At 52.4% G+C, this 22,885-nt stretch overlaps 1 protein-coding gene across 3 annotated transcripts; it reads left to right on the top strand.

Moving 5' to 3' along the window:
• The first annotated feature begins 1,575 nt into the window (after positions 1-1,575).
• Positions 1,576-5,498, top strand: LOC123156221 (phytoene synthase 1, chloroplastic). Of its 3 annotated transcripts, none has more exons than XM_044574372.1 (7): positions 1,576-1,828; positions 1,933-2,618; positions 2,744-2,794; positions 3,393-3,565; positions 4,186-4,421; positions 4,538-4,730; positions 4,941-5,498. In XM_044574372.1, the coding sequence occupies exons 2-7, from the start codon at positions 2,171-2,173 to the stop codon at positions 5,112-5,114; spliced, it is 1,275 nt and encodes a 424-aa protein (XP_044430307.1). In that variant the 5' UTR covers positions 1,576-1,828; positions 1,933-2,170; the 3' UTR covers positions 5,115-5,498. The 3 variants fall into 3 exon arrangements, with proteins under 3 accessions (XP_044430307.1, XP_044430309.1, XP_044430308.1); XM_044574374.1 differs by having other exon boundaries at positions 1,584-1,828; positions 1,936-2,618; XM_044574373.1 differs by lacking the exon at positions 1,576-1,828 and having other exon boundaries at positions 1,851-2,618.
• Positions 5,499-22,885: the final 17,387 nt, after the last annotated feature.

Genomic DNA, 22,885 nt, shown 5'->3' with positions numbered 1-22,885 from the left:
TATGCACATCGATATACCGCGGTCCATACGAGAGCAAATTTATTTCAATGCTATCGTCCCAGAATAGGGCGATGCCGGCACCTTTGCCTTTCCCATCATGGGCGATACAATGCTTCATACCTATTCTCGATCTTATTCTTTTGACGCTCTCTTCGCACTGTCGTGTCTCTGAGATGAACACGACGGAGGGGCGGTGGGTATGCACTAAGCACACCAGCTCTCGAACTGTCCCGGGGTGGCCCAAGCCCCGGCAGTTCCAGCTCAAGATCGTCATTCCTCCTGACGGGCGCTATCCGTCGCGCCCGTCAGTTCCCCGGCAGCCCCAGTACCGGTAGCTTCCTTTCCGCCTATCTCCCCTTTTGTGCTCCTGTCCTCTGCCCTCTCAGTGCCTCTCTTTTTCTTATACATATCCCTACTGTCAGCTAGCTCACTGTCTAAGCCTATATTGTGTACAGATGTGTTACAGGTCGTCCTCTTGCCCAGAATTGAGTCCCCCACAATTGTGTTCTTCCTCCCCTTAACCTGATTCATGTACCTTTTCTTGATCTTGGCCTTGTTCTCCTCTGCCGGGGGTGCCATAGGTATACCAGTAGGATCATCAGCCTCACCGCCCTGGTCTGCAGAACTATCCACCTCACTGCCCGCTTCTGGGGTCGTCTCCCTCCCTGTCATCATACCCGCCCCTACAGGGGTGGTGACCGCAGCAGTCGTAGGCGTGGGCTTGGACACTGCATCAGGACCAAACCCTGGAGGGTAGGGAGGGGTCACTGCTTCCATGATGGCAAGCGCGAGTGGGGTTGTGTCTGTGTCGGCCCCCGCCACGATTCCTGTAGGTGGAGTTGACGACGCATCCGCAGCGGCCGTGGCTATTGTTGGTGTAGAAGCCCCAGCCCTCGCTATGTTTTCTGTAGGTGGAATTGGCGCCGCATCCGCACCGACCGTGGCTATTGCTGGTGTAGAAGCCACAGCCCCCCCTATGGTTCCTGCAGGTGATGATGTCGCAACCACGGCGGCCGTGGCTATTGCTGGAGTAGAAGCCACGGCCTGTGCGTGATTTGTTGTTGTCATCGCGAGGTTCACACTGATGCTCGCCTTTCTTGCGCCCCTCTGCGCTGGCTCATCACTCACCCTGAGCGCGCTCACCGCGGCTATCGCCGCTTGCACGCCTGGGTCGAGCAATATGTCGTCAAGGATCCTCTTGCGAACGTGAATTTTGGATGCTACTGCCTCCGTTTCAAAATAGATGACTCAACTTTATACTGAAGTTAGCATAAAATTGAGTCATCTATTTTGGTGCGGAGGGAGTACATACCAGGCTTAATAACCACCGGGCCAGCAAAGCCGGCAGGGAATGCATGACACCATGTCACCGGCGCGCGTGTGCGAGTGGGTGTGGGGACCAGGCGCCACGTAGGAGAGCCCCAGCGGATTCGTCCATCCATCCCTTTCCAGGTGTCACCACTGAGCGGCCGCCAAGGCACGCACCCGCAGCGCGCCCATGTGATAACCCTATCCCCTCCCTCTGGCCGGCCCTCGTCTCCTCCACGTCTCTCTCTCAAAAGAGGAAGCAAGAGGACACTAGACGCAGAGAGAGAGAGAGAGAGAGAGAGAGAGAGAGAGAGAGAGAGAGAGAGGGAGACACTGGACTTTGTCCTAGCATGGAACCTTGGTAGCAGCATGTTCACATACGCACGCTCACTCTCAGCAGGATCCGGCCGTACATGTGTATCGTCTTCTTGCTTGACGGCGATCCGGCGCAGGTTCAGGCAGGCATATGCCGTGAGCTCCTAGAGGGGTCGAGCTTGCAGTGTGGCCGTGCTGATAAGAGGTGAGTGGCCTAAGCCGCTCCTCCTGCATAAGCCCTTTTGCCCAAGCACAAGGGAATTGTCGCCATTGCATGTCACTCACCGTGTGCTGTACATGCTTGTGTAGTAGTATATGCAGTGCAGGGGTGCCCGGCAGGCTAGTGGTCGGTAGTGCGGCCACCACTCCGGCCCAGACAACGCGTGCGCGTGTCCAAGAACGCCTTTCCCCCCGGCTCACACGACAGTGGTGAATCCACCATCCGCTCGTCACACGGTGCGTGCCTCACTTCTCTCCCTTGCAGGGGAGAATCCTCTGCTCCGCGGCGACGAGCTCCGGCGGTTTGGGGGTGGCGTTGCGCGCGCGCATGCAGCAGATGGCCACCACCGTCACGCTGCTGCTCGGGGCAGCCTCGTCCCCCGGTGATGGCGCCGCGCGGGACGGCGTCCAGTGCTCCCGCATGTTGCCTAGGAGGAGGCAGCAGAGGCCGCGGTGGGTGCTCTGCTCGCTCAAGTACGGCTGCCTCGGCGTCGGCGAGCCGGGGGAGGCGGGAACCCGGAGCGCGGCGTCGCCGGTCTACTCCAGCCTCACCGTCAGCCCCGGCGGCGAGGCGGCCGTCGCCGTCGTCTCCTCGGAGCAGAAGGTGTACGACGTGGTGCTGAAGCAGGCGGCATTGCTCAAGCGCCAGCTCCGGCCACAGCAGGCGGCGCCGCCCGCCGTAGCCAGGGAGCTGGACGCGCCGCGCGGTGGGCTCGGGAAGGCCTACGCCCGCTGCGGCGAGATCTGCGAGGAGTACGCCAAGACCTTCTACCTCGGTACGGTGCTCCTTCATGCATGCTTACTCTGTTTTTCTTGAGCCATGGTGGCAGTCTGCCGCATGCCAAGCCCATGTTCTGATGATCATGGAGCTCACCCGTTCATGTCTGGTCGTGCATGGCAGGGACCTTGCTGATGACAGAGGAGCGGCGACGCGCCATATGGGCCATCTACGGTAATCAATCTGAAACCTCACCATGCCTGGCTTGGACCCTCCATTGTTGCTCCCCTGCTGTAGTATCAGTATGTGTCACACAGTGTCAGTTAGTTTCAGTAATGTGACTGAAAATGGAGCTAGTTTCATTTTCACTTCAGATCGTCAGAAAGGGCATGCCCACATTTTGCATCAGTTAAATTGCTACATATTGTATTTAACAGCAACTTGCAAGAATCTTTGACACTCCCCAAGATTATTGGCCACTTTTGTTTTCAGTTAATGGCGTAAACTAGTTCTGGATGCGAATAATGGCAAATAGAAACATCGTGGAACTTGCATGCTATACATTTATATAGATACTCCTATATAGTATAGTCAGTGAAGAATAAAGGCCTCACATAACACTTTTTTTATATGCCATTATGTGTGGAAGAATCAAATTAGGCTTTTTGTTGGCTAAATGGCCTCAATAGGATCAAAGTACATGAGAAAAGTTTGCAAGAACATATTCCTCACTACTTAAGGAATGTGAACCTGAGGTTCTGTCAGTTCTAAATGAGATATACTCTAGGCATCGAACACTTTCAGAATCTGATGTATAGCATCATTTGTGCAGTGTGGTGCAGGAGGACAGACGAGCTGGTGGACGGTCCCAACGCGTCGCACATCACGCCGCAGGCGCTGGACCGGTGGGAGAGGAGGCTGGAGGACCTCTTCGCCGGGCGCCCCTACGACATGCTCGACGCCGCGCTCTCCGACACCATCACCAAGTTCCCCATAGATATTCAGGTACCAGCTCGCCGGTGCATAATTGTTCAGTCCACATTGTATGATTCTGGTAGAAGAACAGAGTGGTGGTGGATATTCCCTGTCAGCATCAGATTCTCCCTAGACCTCACAATCTCAGTGCAAGATGACCGGAAAGTCCGTGATTGGTCAAAATTGTTTCGTTTGTCGGCCTTTTATTAGTCTCTGATGCTGTTATTGAGTTGTATGAACTTTTCACACATTGTAGTGGGGGCTTATCCAGTTGACTAGACGTATAGTGGGAATCATCTGGTCAAAGATATGTTTAATCAAAGTGGGGAAATTATAGGGAGAATTTTCAATAAGAATTAGTCCTGAACATGCCAAGAACAAGCAGGAACTTGGAGATGATGTAGAAGGAGAAATGAAAACATGAATTATTGGGCTGTATTCCTGGTCACTGTTTTTTACCGGAGATTGTGCTTTTCGGTCTAATTTCTCCTACAAACCGCGTTACTGTGTATTTCTTTTCTTAATAAAATCGGCAGAGCTACTGCCTTGCATTGTCAATAAGAAAAAGTTCATGGGTTGTTCTTAGCACTACTACTTATGAACTATATTATTGATATTCTAAAATGACCAATTACTTTTACATATGCCAGCCCTTCAAGGACATGATCGACGGGATGCGGACGGACCTCAAGAAGGCAAGATACAAGAACTTCGATGAGCTCTACATGTACTGCTACTACGTCGCAGGCACGGTGGGGCTGATGAGCGTCCCGGTGATGGGCATTGCGCCCGAGTCCAAGGCGACGGCTGAGAGCGTCTACGGCGCCGCTCTGGCTCTCGGGTTGGCGAACCAGCTCACCAACATACTCAGGGATGTCGGAGAAGAGTAAGCCACTCACTCACTACCAATACAGTGCAATGATTTTTCCTTGTACAATCATGATATGGACATTTTGAGATAGCACTATCCTGAATGTTCTGGTGTTTCGACTAATTTTCCAGTGCAAGAAGAGGAAGGATATATTTGCCGCAAGACGAGCTCGCGGAGGCAGGGCTCTCCGATGAAGACATCGTCAAAGGAGTCGTCACTGACAAGTGGAGGAAATTCATGAAGAGGCAGATCAAGAGGGCAAGGATGTTCTTCGAGGAGGCAGAGCGAGGGGTGACCGAGCTCAGGAAGGAGAGCCGGTGGCCGGTAAGTGCCCTAAAGCCACAACTTGAATGTGAAACAAAACTACATATAGATCTCATCATTGTTAATTATCAGTAGCAAAAATGAAGCTATGTCTAGTTTATACCCCCCCCCCTCCCACTTGGTATAATCATTGAAAAAAAATTTAGGGGTTCAAATGGAAGAAGTATCAGTAGAGTGATAATATGGTTTTCAATTTCATTGCAATTGCAGGTTTGGGCCTCTCTGTTGTTGTACCGGCAGATCCTCGATGAGATCGAAGCGAACGACTACAACAACTTCACCAAGAGGGCCTATGTTGGAAAGGCGAAGAAAGTGTTGGCGCTCCCTGTCGCATACGGGAAATCGCTGCTCTTACCGTCTTCACTGAGAAATAACCAGACCTAGAAGAAACAACAAAGCAAGATGAAGATGGTCAGGTTAGGATAGATAGAACGAAAAAGGGCAGTGTTGCGACATCTGCCTTGGAGCTCTTCATCCAGTTAGTTGGCCAAGCAACAATGCGGTGAATCGATCGGTACATTCCTCAGCGATCAATGTTGCATGCATAACATGAAGTTCTGGGGAAGGAAGGGAGAAGAACACTGCAGCCAACCGAGATGGAGACCAAATGTTTGCATGTATATTATTATTCTAGAACATGTGCATTTGAAGACAGAACAACATGTATATATATACTCGTTGTCGGTCCCGAATTCGGGAAACATGTATGTTATTCTGTAAGCGTATATATTCGAACAATATGGTTTGGAATGCAAAACTGAGAAAATACGACGCTGTTTCTAAACTTTAGAAGGACATGCCGTTCAAGGGAAACCAGTTATGCGAGACATTGAAAAATTAACATTGGTCATCCATGTATTGGTCTTGCATCAAGCGAGTAACTAATTTCTGAGATTTGAGATCGGATTAGGTTTAGATTTATGATTGCAGCCTTGTAGGAATGGGAGAGGCATGGATGCGAGAAGATGTTTTTTGGCGAAAAGATAAAAGATGAGGGTTGTGGCTATTTCACGGAGGCTGACCCTTTCGGTGTAAAATTTATGTTATACTTCCAAAATTAATCATACTAGTCGTCAACCCGTGCATACGCACGGGCTAATTTATTTCATAAAGCATATATAAGAAAACTTAAACTATCTATTGCTTTTGGATCTAGTTTAGTGTCCAACACGTGAAACACCTTATAATTTAAAGTTTTCTATTGATATGTTTGAATTGGTTTTAAATGCAAAGTTAGCAAGCAAGGAGTACCTTGTTGCCTTGATTATGGGTTTGCGAGCACTTCTAGTCTATGGGTTCGCAAGTAATTATTCATGAAATTCAATAATCTGCAAGGAAACTCCTACCAGGATATCTATTGGGTGAAATGACATGAACACCTAAGATTATTTAGGGGTGAATTCCATATATGCCACTCAAAACTTGCCCGTATTCCCATCTGCCATTGGAAATTTCCCTCTACCAGATATGCCATTGAAAATTTGCACCGCGTACAGATATGCCACTATGGCCGGTTTGACCGTTAGTTGACTGTCAAGCGGCACTTGCAAAGACGATTTTGCCCCTGGCACTGTAGCGGTGATACACTGTAGTATTCCAGACAAATTTGGTCACTTTCGAAATTGCAGGCAAACATACTGTAGCGTCCACTTTTACAAAAAAAATTCCAGTTTTTTGAAATTGCGTACAAATTTTTCTAAAAAAAGTGTTAGGAATTAAGAATTTGAAATTACCGAGATTTATTTTGAAATTCAAAAAAAAATGTTCGAAATTCAAATCTGTTCGGACGCTACAGTACGGACACTCGCAATTCAAAATTGACCAAATTTGTTCAGAATGCTACAGTATATCACCGCTACAGTACAGGGGTAAAATCGTCTTTTCACATGCCACTTGACAGTCAACTAATGGTCAAACTGGCCATAGTGGCATATCTGTACACGGTGCAAATTTTCAGTGGCATATTTGGAAGAGGGAAATTTCCAATGGCAGATGAAGGTACGTGCAAGTTTTGAGTGGCATATATGGAATTCACCCAGTTACATATTCTAAAATTGTACTAAACCAAAGACACTTATTTTGAGATGAAGGGAGTATTAATTACAGCTACACCATCTCCATAAGTTCCCATTGGTTAGAAAATATAGCATTGTGAAATATAAATTAATTAAGAAAAAAGGAACAAACACTTCATTGATAAAATAAAATAACGTCGGCATCATGTATGTAAATAAAGTTGTTAGAATGCCTCTCACAATCATTGATAAAAAACTTATGGTATTTCCTAAAAAGGGTATCCTTAAAATACTTGTAAATGTCCAGAATAATTAAGAATTTCTTTTAGGACACACCATAAGTTTCTTCATGAATGCAAATAATTTATCAGGTACCGAGTTATTTCTACTGAAATTTATCAGATAATATACTACGGTTCTAATTTATGGTAAAAGCCCACATAAGTACATGTAGTTACTTCCAGCAATTACATTATTGGAGTTCTGACTAATCTGAAAAATAATCTAAACTAAATCACTTTAATTGCAATGAAGATTAAAATGGAGTGGTTCTTTTGAACTATTATGCTCTTTTCACACTACTACCGCTGATGAATGCTTATCCCAGGCCTATTCAAATGGATGTCCTGGCTAGTATACGCCTCGGCGAATAAAAGGGAATACAAATTCACATCAAATTTTACTGACATAGTGACAATTCCGCCATATATCACTCCTTATGTTCATAGAGAACTACTGGCCTGGCCAGGAGATTAAATAACAATTCGGAAGTTCTACTACTGTATGCAGATTTCTATCCGTTCATTTTTATTGTTTTCTTGTCCCTTCCACTGGAAAGTAACATGCTACAGTCCCTTCCAATGCACTACCGGACTCGCGATCTATGCCTACGACCACGGGCCGTCGGCATAGGCCCCTAAGCCGTCGGCATAGATCTATGCCGACGGCTGCCGTCGGCATAGCCCCATCAGTGTAGATCACGTCAGCGTACTCCTGTCAGACCGTCGGCATAATAATTCCGTCGGCATAGGGGGGTATGCCGACGGCCCTGACGTAGCCGTCGACATAGTTTAGCCGTCGGCGTAGTTTTCCGTCTGACGGCAACGGACGGCACCGTCAAAACTGCTGGCGGCTCAGGAGGCGACACGTGGCAAAGATATGCCTACGGCAAAGCCGTCGGCATAGATTTAACCTATGCCGACGGCTTTGCCGTAGGCATATCTTTGCCACGTGTCGCCCCCCTGGTTTAACCTGGCGGCAGGGCTATGCCTACGGCAAAGCCGTCGGCATAGATGTAAATCTATGCCGACGGCACATCTATGCCGACGGCTTTGCCGTAGGCATAGCCCTGCCACGTGTCGCCTCCTGGTGGCTCCTGAGCGTATCTATGCCGACGGCTTTGCCGTAGGCGTAGTTTTTTTCTCCTGTTTTCTCTTTTCCAATTCATTTGATAACATTTCAAAACAGAATAATATGAAATATGACAGTTCATCAACATCATTTAAACATAGTCAAGTTCATCATCTAAAGATCATCACCGGCGGAAGTCCACGAACATAAGAGTAGTGCCAGACATGAAACATCATAAAAGTTGAAACATGAAAGACATGGCACAACGGCCGCATACACGGAATCATCATCGACATCAAGCACCACCGAGTCCACCACCACCGAGTCCACCTCCGCCAAAACCACCACCTCCGCCAAGTCCACCTCCGCCAAAACCACCACCAAGTCCACCTCCGCCAAAAACGCCACCGCCAAGTCCACCTCCGCCAAAACCGCCACCGCCACCACCATCACTCTGCCAGATCTGAGTGACTGGGGTTGATGGAGCAGGAGTGGAGCCACCGGTCCCCTACAAGTTTGAAAGAAGATTCTAACGGTAAATATGACATGATAGTGTTGAATGGACGAGAACTAGCTTGTCATTAGTTAGGCAAATTTACTAACCAGAGTATCATCGCCTAGTGCCAGCCATTCCTCGAACATGGGAATGTGTGGGGCGTCTCCCGCAGGTGGTGGTGGGGGTCCAACTTGTGGTGGCTCCGTGCGGTTAGTCCAAGACGCCAACATAGCCTGGATGTTAGTTAGACAAGTCCACTTAGAAACAAGACGTGATCAACAAAGTCAGAAGGAATGAAAGTGCAAATTTGAGCTTGGTTTAAGAGGGCAAAACTAACCGCCATCACTTGACGGCTGTAATCATCGTTTGCCTTCACTCGTTGCAAGTACTCCCTCACCTCAATATGCCTATGCTCGAGAAAGGCCTGATATGCCTACAAAATTGAGGTTGTTTCTAAGTGGGCAGTGATGAAAATAAACTAAGAAAGATAGAGACAAAGAAGATAAGGGGAAGTACTTACAGCACGTTGGCGGACTAAGGGAGGCTGCGAACGCCCCGTACTCTCTAACGGGCTCGGGTTGGTAGCTCGAAGCCGTGTGTACGAGATCGACGGAGTGATCAAGCCATCGAAACACGGATACCGGCCATGGGACTTACCCTGGATGGCCACCACCGCCGTGTCGTCGATCTGAGACTGGGCGACCTCAGGAACGGGAACATCCGGATGCAACTTCTGATAGTTCTGAGTGTAAGACTCCAGGTGTTGCTCGGTGTTGCCGTAGTACTGGCTCTCGCCCTCCTTGCGATCACTCCGCTCGCGGGCCAGCTTCCACGACTCCATGTCTGAGAGCGGCCTCTGCAACTTGTCCTCCTGCAACGTCAAACAGAAGTTAGCCATACATAAGAACATGACGGTAAAGAAGAACCAAAATGCATCTTTCATATAGATATACCTTCATGGCCTTGAAGCCCCAGTGGTTCCTGTTTCCTTGGCCGTGTGTCCCGTCTTTTCCACGGTTAGCCCGGGCCTTGATGCTCTTGGCAACAAACTCTGGATCGTCACCGACCCACCTATCCACCAAACACGCCCATCCGTCATGCCTTCCATAGCACCAACGAGGAACAACCTATGCAAATTTTGGAAGCATGACATGTGAGCACGAAACATATAGTTGACTCCTTGAAACAATGAAAAGTCAGTAATAGTTACCATCATGAACTGCTCCCTGCTCATGGTAATTTTTTGCCTCTGTGCTTGAGTTTTGGTCATCTTTTGTTGCAGGTAGATGTGGTAGTACTGTGAGACGGCAACCCAACGCACCTCGTACTGCAACTGACGAGCTTTCTTCTTTGCAGACGCAAGTAAGACCACGTCGGCTCTGGCCTTGTGCTCGTCAAGAACTCTATAGAGTTGCTGCAATCATGCATAAATCAGAAGCAAACAAGGCATGAGTTGAGTGATTCAATGATAAACTATGAACGAAACTAAAGACAAGTGATTCAAAAGGGAACTTACCCAAAATTTGGTGATCACGGCCTTAGCGGCCGTCCCGTACTCCGCGTTGCTGCAAGCCTCGTAGTGGGCCCAGCTTGTGGCCAAAACACGCAGCTGTGGGTCCCTGTCTGGCCGCGGGCAGAATAGGCCAGGCCAAAACTGCTTTAACAGGACAGTGAGAAGGCCGTTCGGTTTACGGCCCTTTCCGCAAAGGATCCAGTTACTGCAAAAGAATCAAAGGGTTGCCATGTGTACAATAAAAAATGTTGTCATGTGTTGAAAGTATGATTGAGATGCACTTACTCTGTCCCCGCAGGTTCAATGAGCCACTTGTGCGCCTCGATAGAAGGTGGTGTAGGTACTCCGGCATTACCACGCAGCCACCCCTGCGGAGCACCCGGTGGCAAGTCACCCCACAACTCGGGGTCAACCTCCCCTCCACCCTCCTCGCCCTCCTCCTCACCCTCCTCCTCGACCTCCTCCTCCTCGGCCTCCTCCTCCTCACCCTCCTCCTCCTCAACATCAGGAATATACTCCTCCTCCTCAGACTCAGAAGTTGCATCAGCATAGGAGGGCATCGAAGAAGACCCTCCTATTTCGGACACGGCCCGGAGTTTTTTGGCCCGGTTGCCTCTCCCCCCACCTCCTCGTCCTCTAGGGGCTCTCCCCCCACCCCCTCCTCCTCTAGGGTCTCCTCCCCCGACCCCTCCACCTCCCTGTGAGGTGCCATCCTCGAGTAGTCGGGAGGGAACCTTGTGGGCTCGTCCACTCCGAGTAAGTCCTCCTTTGAGTTTACTGAGGAAACTGGCACCGCTGGACTTGCCCATGATTAGCAAACCTGCATTGAGAAGAGAATAAACAATTAGTAAGGATATAAAAAAACAAGCATACAGGAAAGACATTAATAACGGAAGAGAACATTATTAAAAGAACATACATTTTCTAGAACCCATATGAATCATCACTATTGTAATCTATTTGTCGACCGGTCTCATCATCACTATCCCGCATATCTTCTTCGTTGTCTGACGGAGGTGGAGGCTCTTCCTCATCGTCAGCGTCAGCGTCTTCATTTAACTTTTCAAGCATAATTATGTCTCTTTGATTCACAACTGCCTCACCATCAATCCGTGCGCCGTCGTCGTTTGGGTCCAGGTCAACATAACCCAAGTCATCATCCTCCTTGTTTCGGACCACGTCATCATGTTCCTCTTGAAAGAACACTCCCTCGTATGTCATGGGGTTTATGTTGTAGTAATCATCATCGTTCGGGTCCGGTAGCTTACCATGTGGCGACACCTTGAACACAACTTCCCAACCCTTTAGGTACTCTTTCTGGCATGGGTAAGGCAGATAATATACTTGTGTGGCCTGGGTAGCGGCGATAAAGAGATCAGCTCCGGCATAGACGGTTGATGGTTTAACTTCAACTAAACCAACAGAAGGCGTATGTCTCAGACCCTTTTTGGGGTCGAACCATCGGCATTTGAACACAGTGAGACTTAGGTGTTTACGGCCACATTTGAATGTAAGCTCGTATATTTTTCCTACCCTTCCGTAGTAATCTACATTATTATCTCCTTCGGTGAAGACTCCGGTATTTATGGTTTTGGGATCAGGCCGACTGTTCTGGTGCTCCTCTGTATGGAAGCGATACCCATTCACATCATACTTTTGGCATGTCATGACGGTAGGGTCAAAACCCATGGAAACCCATCTCAATTCTTCATCCATTGATTCGTTCGGATCATTTCCCTACAAGTTTAATTGAAATTATAGGGTGCATGAGTTTAATTGGAAGTGTGAAATGGGTAATAGGGAAGTGTGAAATATTACTTTCTCCATGAACCACGCAACGAAATTTTTCCTTCCATCAGCACCCTTTCGGAGAAGAGCAAGTGCCTCCGCTTCAGTAGGAGGCAGCATTCCCGTCCACTCTTCCTCAACGAATCGACTACAATAAGAAAAGCGGTATAAGAACTAGGCAAAGTGAACATAACGAATTGACTAAAAGAATGGTGCAAAGGTATTACCTCATCCACTCATCCTCAACTTCCTTGATGTTGTGCAAGATATAGAACATGACATCCTCCCACTCATCTCGTGGCATGACATAAGATGTCGAGCATCCAGCCCTGCCACCTTGCCCGGTGAATAGAGGCAACTTGGGTTTATACTTGGGTTCTTCTGTATTGTATCGAGACACCTTATTGTGCAACGTGGGAACATGGTCCGGATAGTAGGCTGTCCTGAGGTCTGCCACCTCCTCTAGGATAACTGCCTCAGCTATGGAAGCTTCAATCTTAGCTTTGTTTCCACATTTCTGTCTCAGATGCTTGTTCTGTCTCTCAGGGCCGTACTGCCAACGATACTGCACAGGGCCCCCCAACAATACCTCGTTCGCAAGGTGCAAAATGAGATGTGTCATCGGAGTAAAGAAGCCTGGCGGGAAGATCTTCTCTAGCTTGCATATCAACTCCGGCGCCTTCTTATGCATTTCTTTTATCTTCTCAGGACATACTTCTTTAGCACAAAGCGTTCGGAAGAAATGGCTTAACTCCGCAAGCACACGCCAGACACGCTCGGGAACATAGCCCCGAACCATCACCGGCATAATCCGCTCAATCCATACATGATAGTCATGACTCTTGAGCCCGGTCACTCTGCCCGTTGAAAGATTGACCCCCTTACTTATATTCGACGCATAACCATCAGTGAACTTCACGACGTGTTTCAGCCACTTGAATGCCTCCATCTTATGATCCTTTTTAAGTACGAAGTCAGCATCTGGCTTGAACCAAGATTTTCGACTGCCTGTGGGAGGTTGCATGTGAAGACGTGGTCTATCACAAATATTCTGTTGATCGACTCTAGCATTAACATTATCCTTTGTCTTATCAGGAATGTTGAGGATCGTGTTAAAAAGGGACTCTGCGACATTCTTTTCGGTGTGCATCACGTCGATGTTGTATGGAAGTTTGAGGTCCTTAAAATAGGGAAGCTGCGTGAAGGGGGTAATGTGAGTCCAGTTGTGCGTCTCACCATATCCTTCAAAACATTTTTTCCCTTTACCTTGCCTTTGCCTTTGCCTTTGCCTTTGCCTTTCCCTTCACCGGCAGGCTTAAGAGCTTTGAGCTGAGCAAGCACATCCGCACCAGAAAACGTTGGAATCTCGTTTACTTCATGGACAACTTTGCCTTTTGTGAAGTTCTTCTTGTCTTCCCTATCAGGATGGTCTGGAGGGAGGAACTGTCGATGCTGGTCAAAGGCAACATACTTGCCACCCTTCTTCAGCCAAATGAAAATCAAGGCCTGCATGCACACTGGGCAAGGCATCTTTCCACTTGTACACCATCCGCAGAACAGGGCATAGCCGGGAAAGTCATGCATGCAATACTGTAGCCAAACTTTCATCAAGAAATTTTTCTGCAGATGCCGGTCGTATGTCAACCTCGGGAAGTACCAAGAATGGTGCAAATCATCCACCAACGGCTGCATAAACACACTCAAATTCTTCCCTGGATATTCAGGCCCCGGAATTATAAGCGACAGGAACATGGTCTTGCGTTGCATTATGGCGCCGGGAGGGAGATTGAGCGGAATAACAAATACGGGCCAGCAGCTGTATGGATTAGACGACATACCATATGGATTGAACCCATCACCTGTTATAGCAATTCTGACATTCCCAGCCTCGGCTGCTTCCTCCGGGTACTTTATATCGAATGACTTCCATGCTTCACCTTCTGATGTATGTACAATTTTTTTTGGATTGTACCTTTTCCCTTCCTTGTGCCACTTCATCATTTTGGCAGACTCCTCGGTGATGAAAAGGCGCTGCAGTCTTTTTATAAAATCAAGATACCGAAGAACCTTCACAGGGATTTTTAGCTGCCGCTTCTGACCATGCTTATCGACCACCTCAATATACCGAGAGGAACCGCACTTCCTACAGTAGTTGTCATCCGCATACTCATGCCTAAACAAAAGGCAATTCTTTGGACAAACATGTATTTTCTCATAGTCCATGGAGAGCGCCTTCATGATTTTCTTCGTACCGTACATGGTTTTCGGCAGTTCATGGCCCTCGGGCAGGCTGTTAGCCCATACTCCCAGAAATGCTTCGAAGCAACCTCGGCTACAGCCGTACTCAGCCTTCACTGCCATCAGTTGCGAGATGGCATCCAGCACAGACAGCTTGGCACCCTCATAGAGAGGTTTCTTTGACGAGGCCAAGATTTCCAGGAAGGCCTTTGCGGTTTCCTCAGGCTCCTCCGGTTCATTCGCTGAATGTGACGGAGGTGTCGGCTGTGCAGCAAAGACATCATCTAGCATGTCTCTAACCCCATCGTCCTCATAACCAGCGACGCGTTGTCGTATCACATCCTCTCTACCACGGTCCCGCTGGGCAAAGTTTATCGGCATATTAAAGTTGGGCATAAATCCATTCGTGCGAAGGTGCTTAGTCATCGCACTCTTATCTCTGCGGATACGTCTCTTACATTTGGCACACGGGCATTCTGGCACCATCCTCATTGGACTACGGAATATCTCTTTCAAAAACACATCAGTTTTCTCGACCCACTCTGTTGTTACTTGATTCCGACGGAAAAACCCACTATACATCCACTGATTATCTGCCATCTCTGCTTTATTGGAAGCCACACAACAAAATTAATGATTCATTTAAATTACCCACATCAATATTTTATTTTTTACAAGGTTGACGAGAACGACATTTAATCCACCTACATCTCTAATAGGTAAAGATGGGTCCTAATCCCACCCGAGAATGTGTAGATTGAGTACGGTCCATGCTCTACCCCATTCCGAGACAAAATTTCGGCAGCACCTCCCCGCTGTTCTCCAAATACACGTCTCGGCAAAATGCCGAGAGAATGTGCATCCGGAGAACAACAGGGAGGCGCCGCCGAAATCCTGTCTCGGAACGGGGTAGAGCATGAACAACGTACCCAATCTACACATCCTCGGGCTGTCCGTGGAAAGCGCTGGACAATCCGAAAGAGCTGCGGTGATAAATATGCAATTGAATGCATATTTATCGATGCAACCCTTTCGGACGGGAGACCTAGGTTACGCGACTTGATGTGAAAATTCAATCTAGTGACATGGAAAAAAGTGGACGAGGTCATGGAATTGTTGCTCACCCTCCGATGTAGTCGATCAAAGGAGAGGGACAATCGTGGACCAACACCTCCAACGTCAACGATCACTCCACGAAGATGGAACACCACAAATCCTGTTAATTACACCGAGTGAAAAAAAATTAGGTCATCACATCACATTAAGCATTGACACTTTTAAACTATGAAAAAAATCATGTTTTGTCAACTGTCAAATTTGGAAGCACTTATCACATCGCAATTTAGGTCATCACCTCACATGAAGCATTGACACATCAATTTTTTAGCAAGATCATCATGATGAAATAACCACTTATCGTATCCCAAATTTGAAGCACATCTCACATAGCTACTTAACAACATCACAAACTGAAAAATAAAATCTTCGTTAACAATTTTATGAACTAAGTGACTCAAGTTGCTTTTTTAACTATGATAATTCATTTTGCCGAGATTCATCCATCTAGCAACCTAACCATAGCAAAATAATTCCTTTTGCCGAGATTCCTCAACCCATCTAAGATACATACAACATTCATCCATCTAGCAACCTAACAACATCCAACATCCATCCATCCATCCATCCATTCATACATCCAACAATAGCTAAATAATGCAAGAAAATGAAAAAAAGGAGTGTTAGCTCACCGGGCAGAGAGGCGTCACGGTGGTGGAGTTGGACGCAGGGGCCGGAGGTGGAGGTGAGGGGAGGGCCGGGGCGGAGCTGGGCCGGCCGGGGAGGGCCGGGACACAGCAGGGGCGCGGGCCAAAGGGGGTCGGCCGGTCGGACCAGCAGGGGGCCGACCAGGCTAGGGCATGGGTCGGCCGGGGCGGCGTCCACGCAGGGCGACCGGGGTCGAGGAGGGAGGGGCGGGGGCGGCTGGAGCGAGGGAGGGCGGGGGCGGCTGGAGCGAGGGCGGCGCCGACTGGAGCGGGAAGGGGCGGCGGCAGGGGACGAGAGGTAGGGTGGGATGGGGCAGCGGCGACGCAGGTGGGGGCGGCAGGGGGCACGGGCGAGGAGAATGGGCGGCGGCAGGGGGCGGGGGAGAACGCGGCAGCGGCGCGGGTGTGGAGGCGCGCGGCGGTGGCGACGAGGGTTGGGAGGCGCGGGTCGGTTTGCTATCGGGTGAATGAGTGGTGGAAGTGGACCGGCTGAGGATAAGGGCGAGCTATGCCGCCGTCGGCATAGGTACCGATGCCACGTGGCACCTATGCCGATGGCTTAGCCGGAGGCATAGTTATATTTTTTTATTTTTTTAATGTTTTTAATAGCTTATATTTTTTCTTCTTTCTGTTTTTTTATTTCATATAAATTTTTGATGTTTTTATAGTCATCAGTTATATTTTTTATATTTTTTTATGCATTTTTAATGTTTTCTTAACACTCCTCGGCCCTCTCCTCTACCGGAACCACACAGAGGGGAGGTGAAGGCGCCACGTGGCATATTTTTTTTGCAACAACTTTTATACATGTTTAAGATTTTTTTAAAAATATTATTAACTGTCTTCAAATATATTTTTAGTGTATATTATTTTCATACGCATTGAAAAGTTTCGTTTACATATAAAATGAGGGACCGACGCGTCCGTTTCCCCCCTCCAGGTGCCGGCGGCGGCGCCGTCCGTGATGGGGGCCACACCCCGAAGACGCGTGCTGCCTCTTTGGACATGCCACAACACCACCCCGCATGTATGAGGGCCCGGTACGACGCTCCGGTGGCATTGCTACCCCCCAGGGCCCCCGTCCCGCCTAACCCTGGAGCGGTTGACCACGAGATCTAGCCCTTTGACTTCCCACGGACGGGCTTTGACCAGTGGACCTCTCCACGCGGTTGTGTCAGGTCGGCCCAGAGGGACACCCGGAAGCAACATCCGGGCCAAAACCACAGCTACATCCACTCCGTGTAGACCCGACGCGTCCGTTTCCCCCCTACAGGTGCCGGCGGTGGCGCCGTCCGTGAGGGGGGCCACGCACCGGAGACGTGTGCCGCCTCTTCGGACATGCCACAACACCACCCACATGTATGAGGGCCCGGTACGACGCTCCGGTGGCATTGCTACCCCCCAGGGCCCCCGTCCCGTCTAACCCTGGATCGGTTGACCACGAGATGTAGCCTTTTGACTTCCCACGGACGGGCTTTGACGAGTGGACCTCTCCACCCGGTTGTGTCAGGTCGGCCCAGAGGGACACCCGGGAGCAACATCCGGGCCAAAACCACAGCTACCTCCACTCCGTGTAGACACGCGACACGTCCGTTTCCCCCTCCAGGTGCCGGCGGCGGCGCCGTCCATGAGGGAGGGGGCACGCATCGGAGACGCGTGCCGCCTCTTCGGACATGCCACAACACCACCCCGCATGTATGAGGGCCCGGTACGACGCTCCGGTGGCATTGTTACCCTCAGGCCCCCGTCCCGCCTAACCCTGGAGCGGTTGACCACGAGATCTAGCCCTTTGACTTCCCACGGACGGGCTTTGACAAGTGGACCTCTCCACTCGGTTGTGTCAGGTCGGCCCAGAGGGACACCCGGGAGCAACATCCGGGCCAAACCCACAGCTACATCCACTCTGTGTAGACCCGATGCGTCCGTTTCCCCCTTCCAGGTGCCGGCGGCGGCGCCGTCCGTGAGGGGGGCCATGCACCGGAGACGCGTGCCACCTCTTCGGACATGCCACAACACCACCCCGCATGTATGAGGGCCCGGTACGACGCTCCGGTGGCATTGCTACCCCCAGGGTCCCCGTCCCGCCTAACCCTGGAGCGGTTGACCACGAGATCTAGCCTTTTGACTTCCCACGGACGGGCTTTGACCAGTGGACCTCTCCACCCGGTTGTGTCAGGTCGGCCCAGAGGGACACCCGGGAGCAACATCTTGGCCAAAACCACAGCTACATCCACTCCGTGTAGACCCGACGCGTCCATTTCCCCCCTCCAGGTGCCGGCGGCAGCGCCGTCCGTGAGGGGGGCCACGCACCAAAGATGCGTGCTGCCTCTTCGGACATGCCACAACACACCACCCCGCATGTATGAGGGCCCGGTACGACGCTCCGGTGGCATTGTTACCCTCCAGGCCCCCCGTCCCGCCTAACCCTGGAGCGGTTAACCACGAGATCTAGCCCTTTGACTTCCCACGGACGGGCTTTGACAAGTGGACCTCTCCACTCGGTTGTGTCAGGTCGGCCCAGAGGGACACCCGGGAGCAACGTCCGGGCCAAACCCACAGCTACATCCACTCTGTGTAGACCCGATGCGTCCGTTTCCCCCTTCCAGGTGCCGGCGGCGGCGCCGTCCGTGAGGGGGGCCACGCACCGGAGACGCGTGCCGCCTCTTCGGACATGCCACAACACCACCCCGCATGTATGAGGGCCTGGTACGACGCTCCGGTGGCATTGCTACCCCCAGGGTCCCCGTCCCGCCTAACCCTGGAGCGGTTGACCACGAGATCTAGCCTTTTGACTTCCCACGGACGGGCTTTGACCAGTGGACCTCTCCACCCGGTTGTGTCAGGTCAGCCCAGAGGGACACCCGGGAGCAACATCCGGGCCAAAACCACAGCTACATCCACTCCGTGTAGACCCGACGCGTCCGTTTCCCCCCTCCAGGTGCCGGCGGCGGCGCCGTCCGTGAGGGGGGCCACGCACCGAAGACGCGTGCCGCCTCTTTGGACATGCCACAACACCACCCCGCATGTATGAGGGCCCGATACGACGCTCCGGTGGCATTGTTACCCTCCAGGCCCCCCGTCCCGCCTAACCTTGGAGCAGTTGACCACGAGATCTAGCCCTTTGACTTCCCACGGACGGGCTTTGACCAGTGGACCTCTCCACTCGGTTGTGTCAGGTCGGCCAAGAGGGACACCCGGGAGCAACATCCGGGCCAAACCCACAGCTACAACCACTCCGTGTAGACCCGACGCATCCGTTTCCCCATTCCTGGTGCCGGCGGCGGTGCCGTCCGTGAGGGGGGCCACGCACCGGAGATGCGTGCCGCCTCTTCGGACATGCCACAACATAACCCGGCATGTATGAGGGCCCGGTACGACGCTTCGGTGGCATTGCTACCCCCAGGGCCCCCGTCCCGCCTAACCCTGGAGCGGTTGACCACGAGATCTAGCCTTTTGACTTCCCATGGACGGGCTTTGACTAGTGGACCTCTGGTCCCAAATCCTCCTGAGAGAGTCGCACAACTCATCGATAGTACTTCTGCTTGCTGGAACGAGGGCTTGGTTCGAACCAGGAGGTGGAGGTGAGGGGAGGGCCGGGGCGGAGCTGGGCCGGCCGGGGAGGGCCGGGACACAACAGGGGCGCGGGCCAAAGGGGGTCGGCCGGTCGGACCAGCAGGGGGCCGACCAGGCTAGGGCATGGGTCGGCCGGGCCGGCGTCCACGCAGGGCGACCGGGGTCGAGGAGGGAGGGGCGGGGGCGGCTGGAGCGAGGGAGGGCGGGGGCGGCTGGAGCGAGGGCGGCGCCGACTGGAGCGAGAAGGGGCGGCGGCAGGGGACGAGAGGTAGGGTGGGATGGGGCGGCGGCGACGCGGGTGGGGGCGGTAGGGGGCGCGGGCGAGGAGAGTGGGCGGCGGTAGGGGGCGGGGGAGAACGCGGCAGCGGCGCGGGTGTGGAGGCGCGCGGCGACGGCGACGAGGGTTGGGAGGCGCGGGTCGATTTGCTATCGGGCGAATGAGTGGTGGAGGTGGACCGGCTGAGGATAAGGGCGAGCTATGCCGCCGTCGGCATAGGTACCGATGCCACGTGGCACCTATGCCGATGGCTTAGCCGTAGGCATAGTTATATTTTTTTTTAATGTTTTTAATAGCTTATATTTTTTCTTCTTTCTGTTTTTTTATTTCATATAAATTTTTGATGTTTTTATAGTCATCAGTTATATATTTTATATTTTTTTATGCATTTTTAATGTTTTCTTAACACTCCTCGGCCCTCTCCTCTCCCGGAACCACACAGAGGGGAGGTGAAGGCGCCACGTGGCATATTTTTTTTGCAACAACTTTTATACATGTTTAAGATTTTTTTAAAAATATTATTAACTGTCTTCAAATATATTTTTAGTGTATATTATTTTCATACGCATTGAAAAGTTTCGTTTACATATAAAATGAGGGACCGACGCGTCCGTTTCCCCCCTCCAGGTGCCGGCGGCGGCGCCGTCCGTGATGGGGGCCACACCCCGGAGACGCGTGCTGCCTCTTCGGACATGCCACAACACCACCCCGCATGTATGAGGGCCCGGTACGATGCTCCAGTGGCATTGCTACCCCCCAGGGCCCCCGTCCCGCCTAACCCTGTAGCGGTTGACCACGAGATCTAGCCCTTTGACTTCCCACGGACGGGCTTTCACCAGTGGACCTGTCCACTCGGTTGTGTCAGGTCGGCCCAGAGGGACACCCGGAAGCAACATCCGGGCCAAAACCACAGCTACATCCACTCCGTGTAGACCCGACGCGTCCGTTTCCCCCCTCCAGGTGCCGGCGGCGGCGCCGTCCGTGAGGGGGGCCACGCACCGGAGACGTGTGCCGCCTCTTCGGACATGCCACAACACCACCCACATGTATGAGGGCCCGGTACGACGCTCCGGTGGCATTGCTACCCCCAGGGCCCCCGTCCCGTCTAACCCTGGATCGGTTGACCACGAGATGTAGCCTTTTGACTTCCCACGGACGGGCTTTGACGAGTGGACCTCTCCACCCGGTTGTGTCAGGTCGGCCTAGAGGGATACCCGGGAGCAACATCCGGGCAAAACCACAGCTACATCCACTCTATGTAGACACGCGACACGTGCATTTCCCCCCTCCAGGTGCCGGCGGCGGCGCCGTCCATGAGGGGGGGGGCACGCACCGGAGAGGCGTGCCGCCTCTTCGGACATGCCACAACACCACCCCGCATGTATGAGGGCCCGGTACGACGCTCCGGTGGCATTGCTACCCCCCAGGGCCCTCGTCCCGCCTAACCCTGGAGCGGTTGACCACGAGATCTAGCCTTTTGACTTCCCACGGACGGGCTTTGACTAGTGGACCTCTCCACCCGGTTTTGTCAGGTCGGCCCAGAGGGACACCCGGGAGCAACATCCGGGCCAAAACCACAGCTACATCCACTCCGTGTAGACCCGACGCGTCCGTTTCCCCCCCTCGAGGTGCCAGTGGCGGCGCCGTCCGTGAGGGGGGCCACGCACCGGAGACGCGTGCTGCCTCTTCGGACATGCCACAACACACCACCCCGCATGTATGAGGGCCCGGTACGACGCTCCGGTGGCATTGTTACCCTCCAGGACCCCCGTCCCGCCTAACCCTGGAGCGGTTGACCACGAGATCTAGCCCTTTGACTTCCCACGGACGGGCTTTGACAAGTGGACCTCTCCACTCAGTTGTGTCAGGTCGGCCCAGAGGGACACCCGGGAGCAACGTCCAGGCCAAACCCACAGCTACATCCACTCTGTGTAGACCCGATGCGTCCGTTTCCCCCTTCCAGGTGCCGGCGGCGGCGCCGTCCGTGAGGGGGGCCACGCACCGGAGACGCGTGCCGCCTCTTCGGACATGCCACAACACCACCCCGCATGTATGAGGGCCCAGTACGACGCTCCGGTGGCATTGCTACCCCCAGGGTCCCCGTCCCGCCTAACCCTGGAGCGGTTGACCACGAGATCTAGCCTTTTGACTTCCCACGGACGAGCTTTGACGAGTGGACCTCTCCACCCGGTTGTGTCAGGTCAGCCTAGAGGGACACCCGGGAGCAACATCCGGGCCAAAACCACAGCTACATCCACTCCGTGTAGACCCGACGCGTCCGTTTCCCCCCTCCAGGTGCCGGCGGCGGCGCCGTCCGTGAGGGGGGCCACGCACCGAAGACGCGTGCTGCCTCTTCGGACATGCCACAACACACCACCCCGCATGTATGAGGGCCCGGTACGACGCTCCGGTGGCATTGTTACCCTCCAGGCCCCCCATCCCGCCTAACCCTGGAGCGGTTGACCACGAGATCTAGCCCTTTGACTTCCCACGGACGGGCTTTGACAAGTGGACCTCTCCACTCGGTTGTGTCAGGTCGGCCCAGAGGGACACCCGGGAGCAACGTCCGGGCCAAACCCACAGCTACATCCACTCCGTGTAGACCCGATGCGTCCGTTTCCCCCCTCCAGGTGCCGGCGGCGGCGCCGTCCGTGAGGGGGGCCACGCACCGAAGACGCGTGCCGCCTCTTCGGACATGCCACAACACCACCCCTCATGTATGAGGGCCCGGTACGACGCTCCGGTGGCATTGCTACCCCCAGGGTCCCCGTCCCGCCTAACCCTGGAGCGGTTGACCACGAGATCTAGCCTTTTGACTTCCCACGGACGGGCTTTGACCAGTGGACCTCTCCACCCAGTTGTGTCAGGTCGGCCCAGAGGGACACCCGGGAGCAACATCCGGGCCAAAACCACAGCTACATCCACTCCGTGTAGACCCGACGCGTCCGTTTCCCCCCTCCAGGTGCCGGCGGCGGCGCCGTCCGTGAGGGGGGCCACGCACCGAAGACGCGTGCTGCCTCTTCGGACATGCCACAACACACCACCCCGCATGTATGAGGGCCCGGTACGACGCTCCGGTGGCATTGTTACCCTCCAGGCCCCCCGTCCCGCCTAACCCTGGAGCGGTTGACCACGAGATCTA

This window comes from Triticum aestivum, chromosome 7B (genome assembly GCF_018294505.1).
Source record: "Triticum aestivum cultivar Chinese Spring chromosome 7B, IWGSC CS RefSeq v2.1, whole genome shotgun sequence".
Classification (NCBI taxonomy): Eukaryota; Viridiplantae; Streptophyta; class Magnoliopsida; order Poales; family Poaceae; genus Triticum; species Triticum aestivum.
Note: the sequence above shows the minus strand (reverse complement) of the source record. Positions and strands in the feature narration are given on the sequence as shown.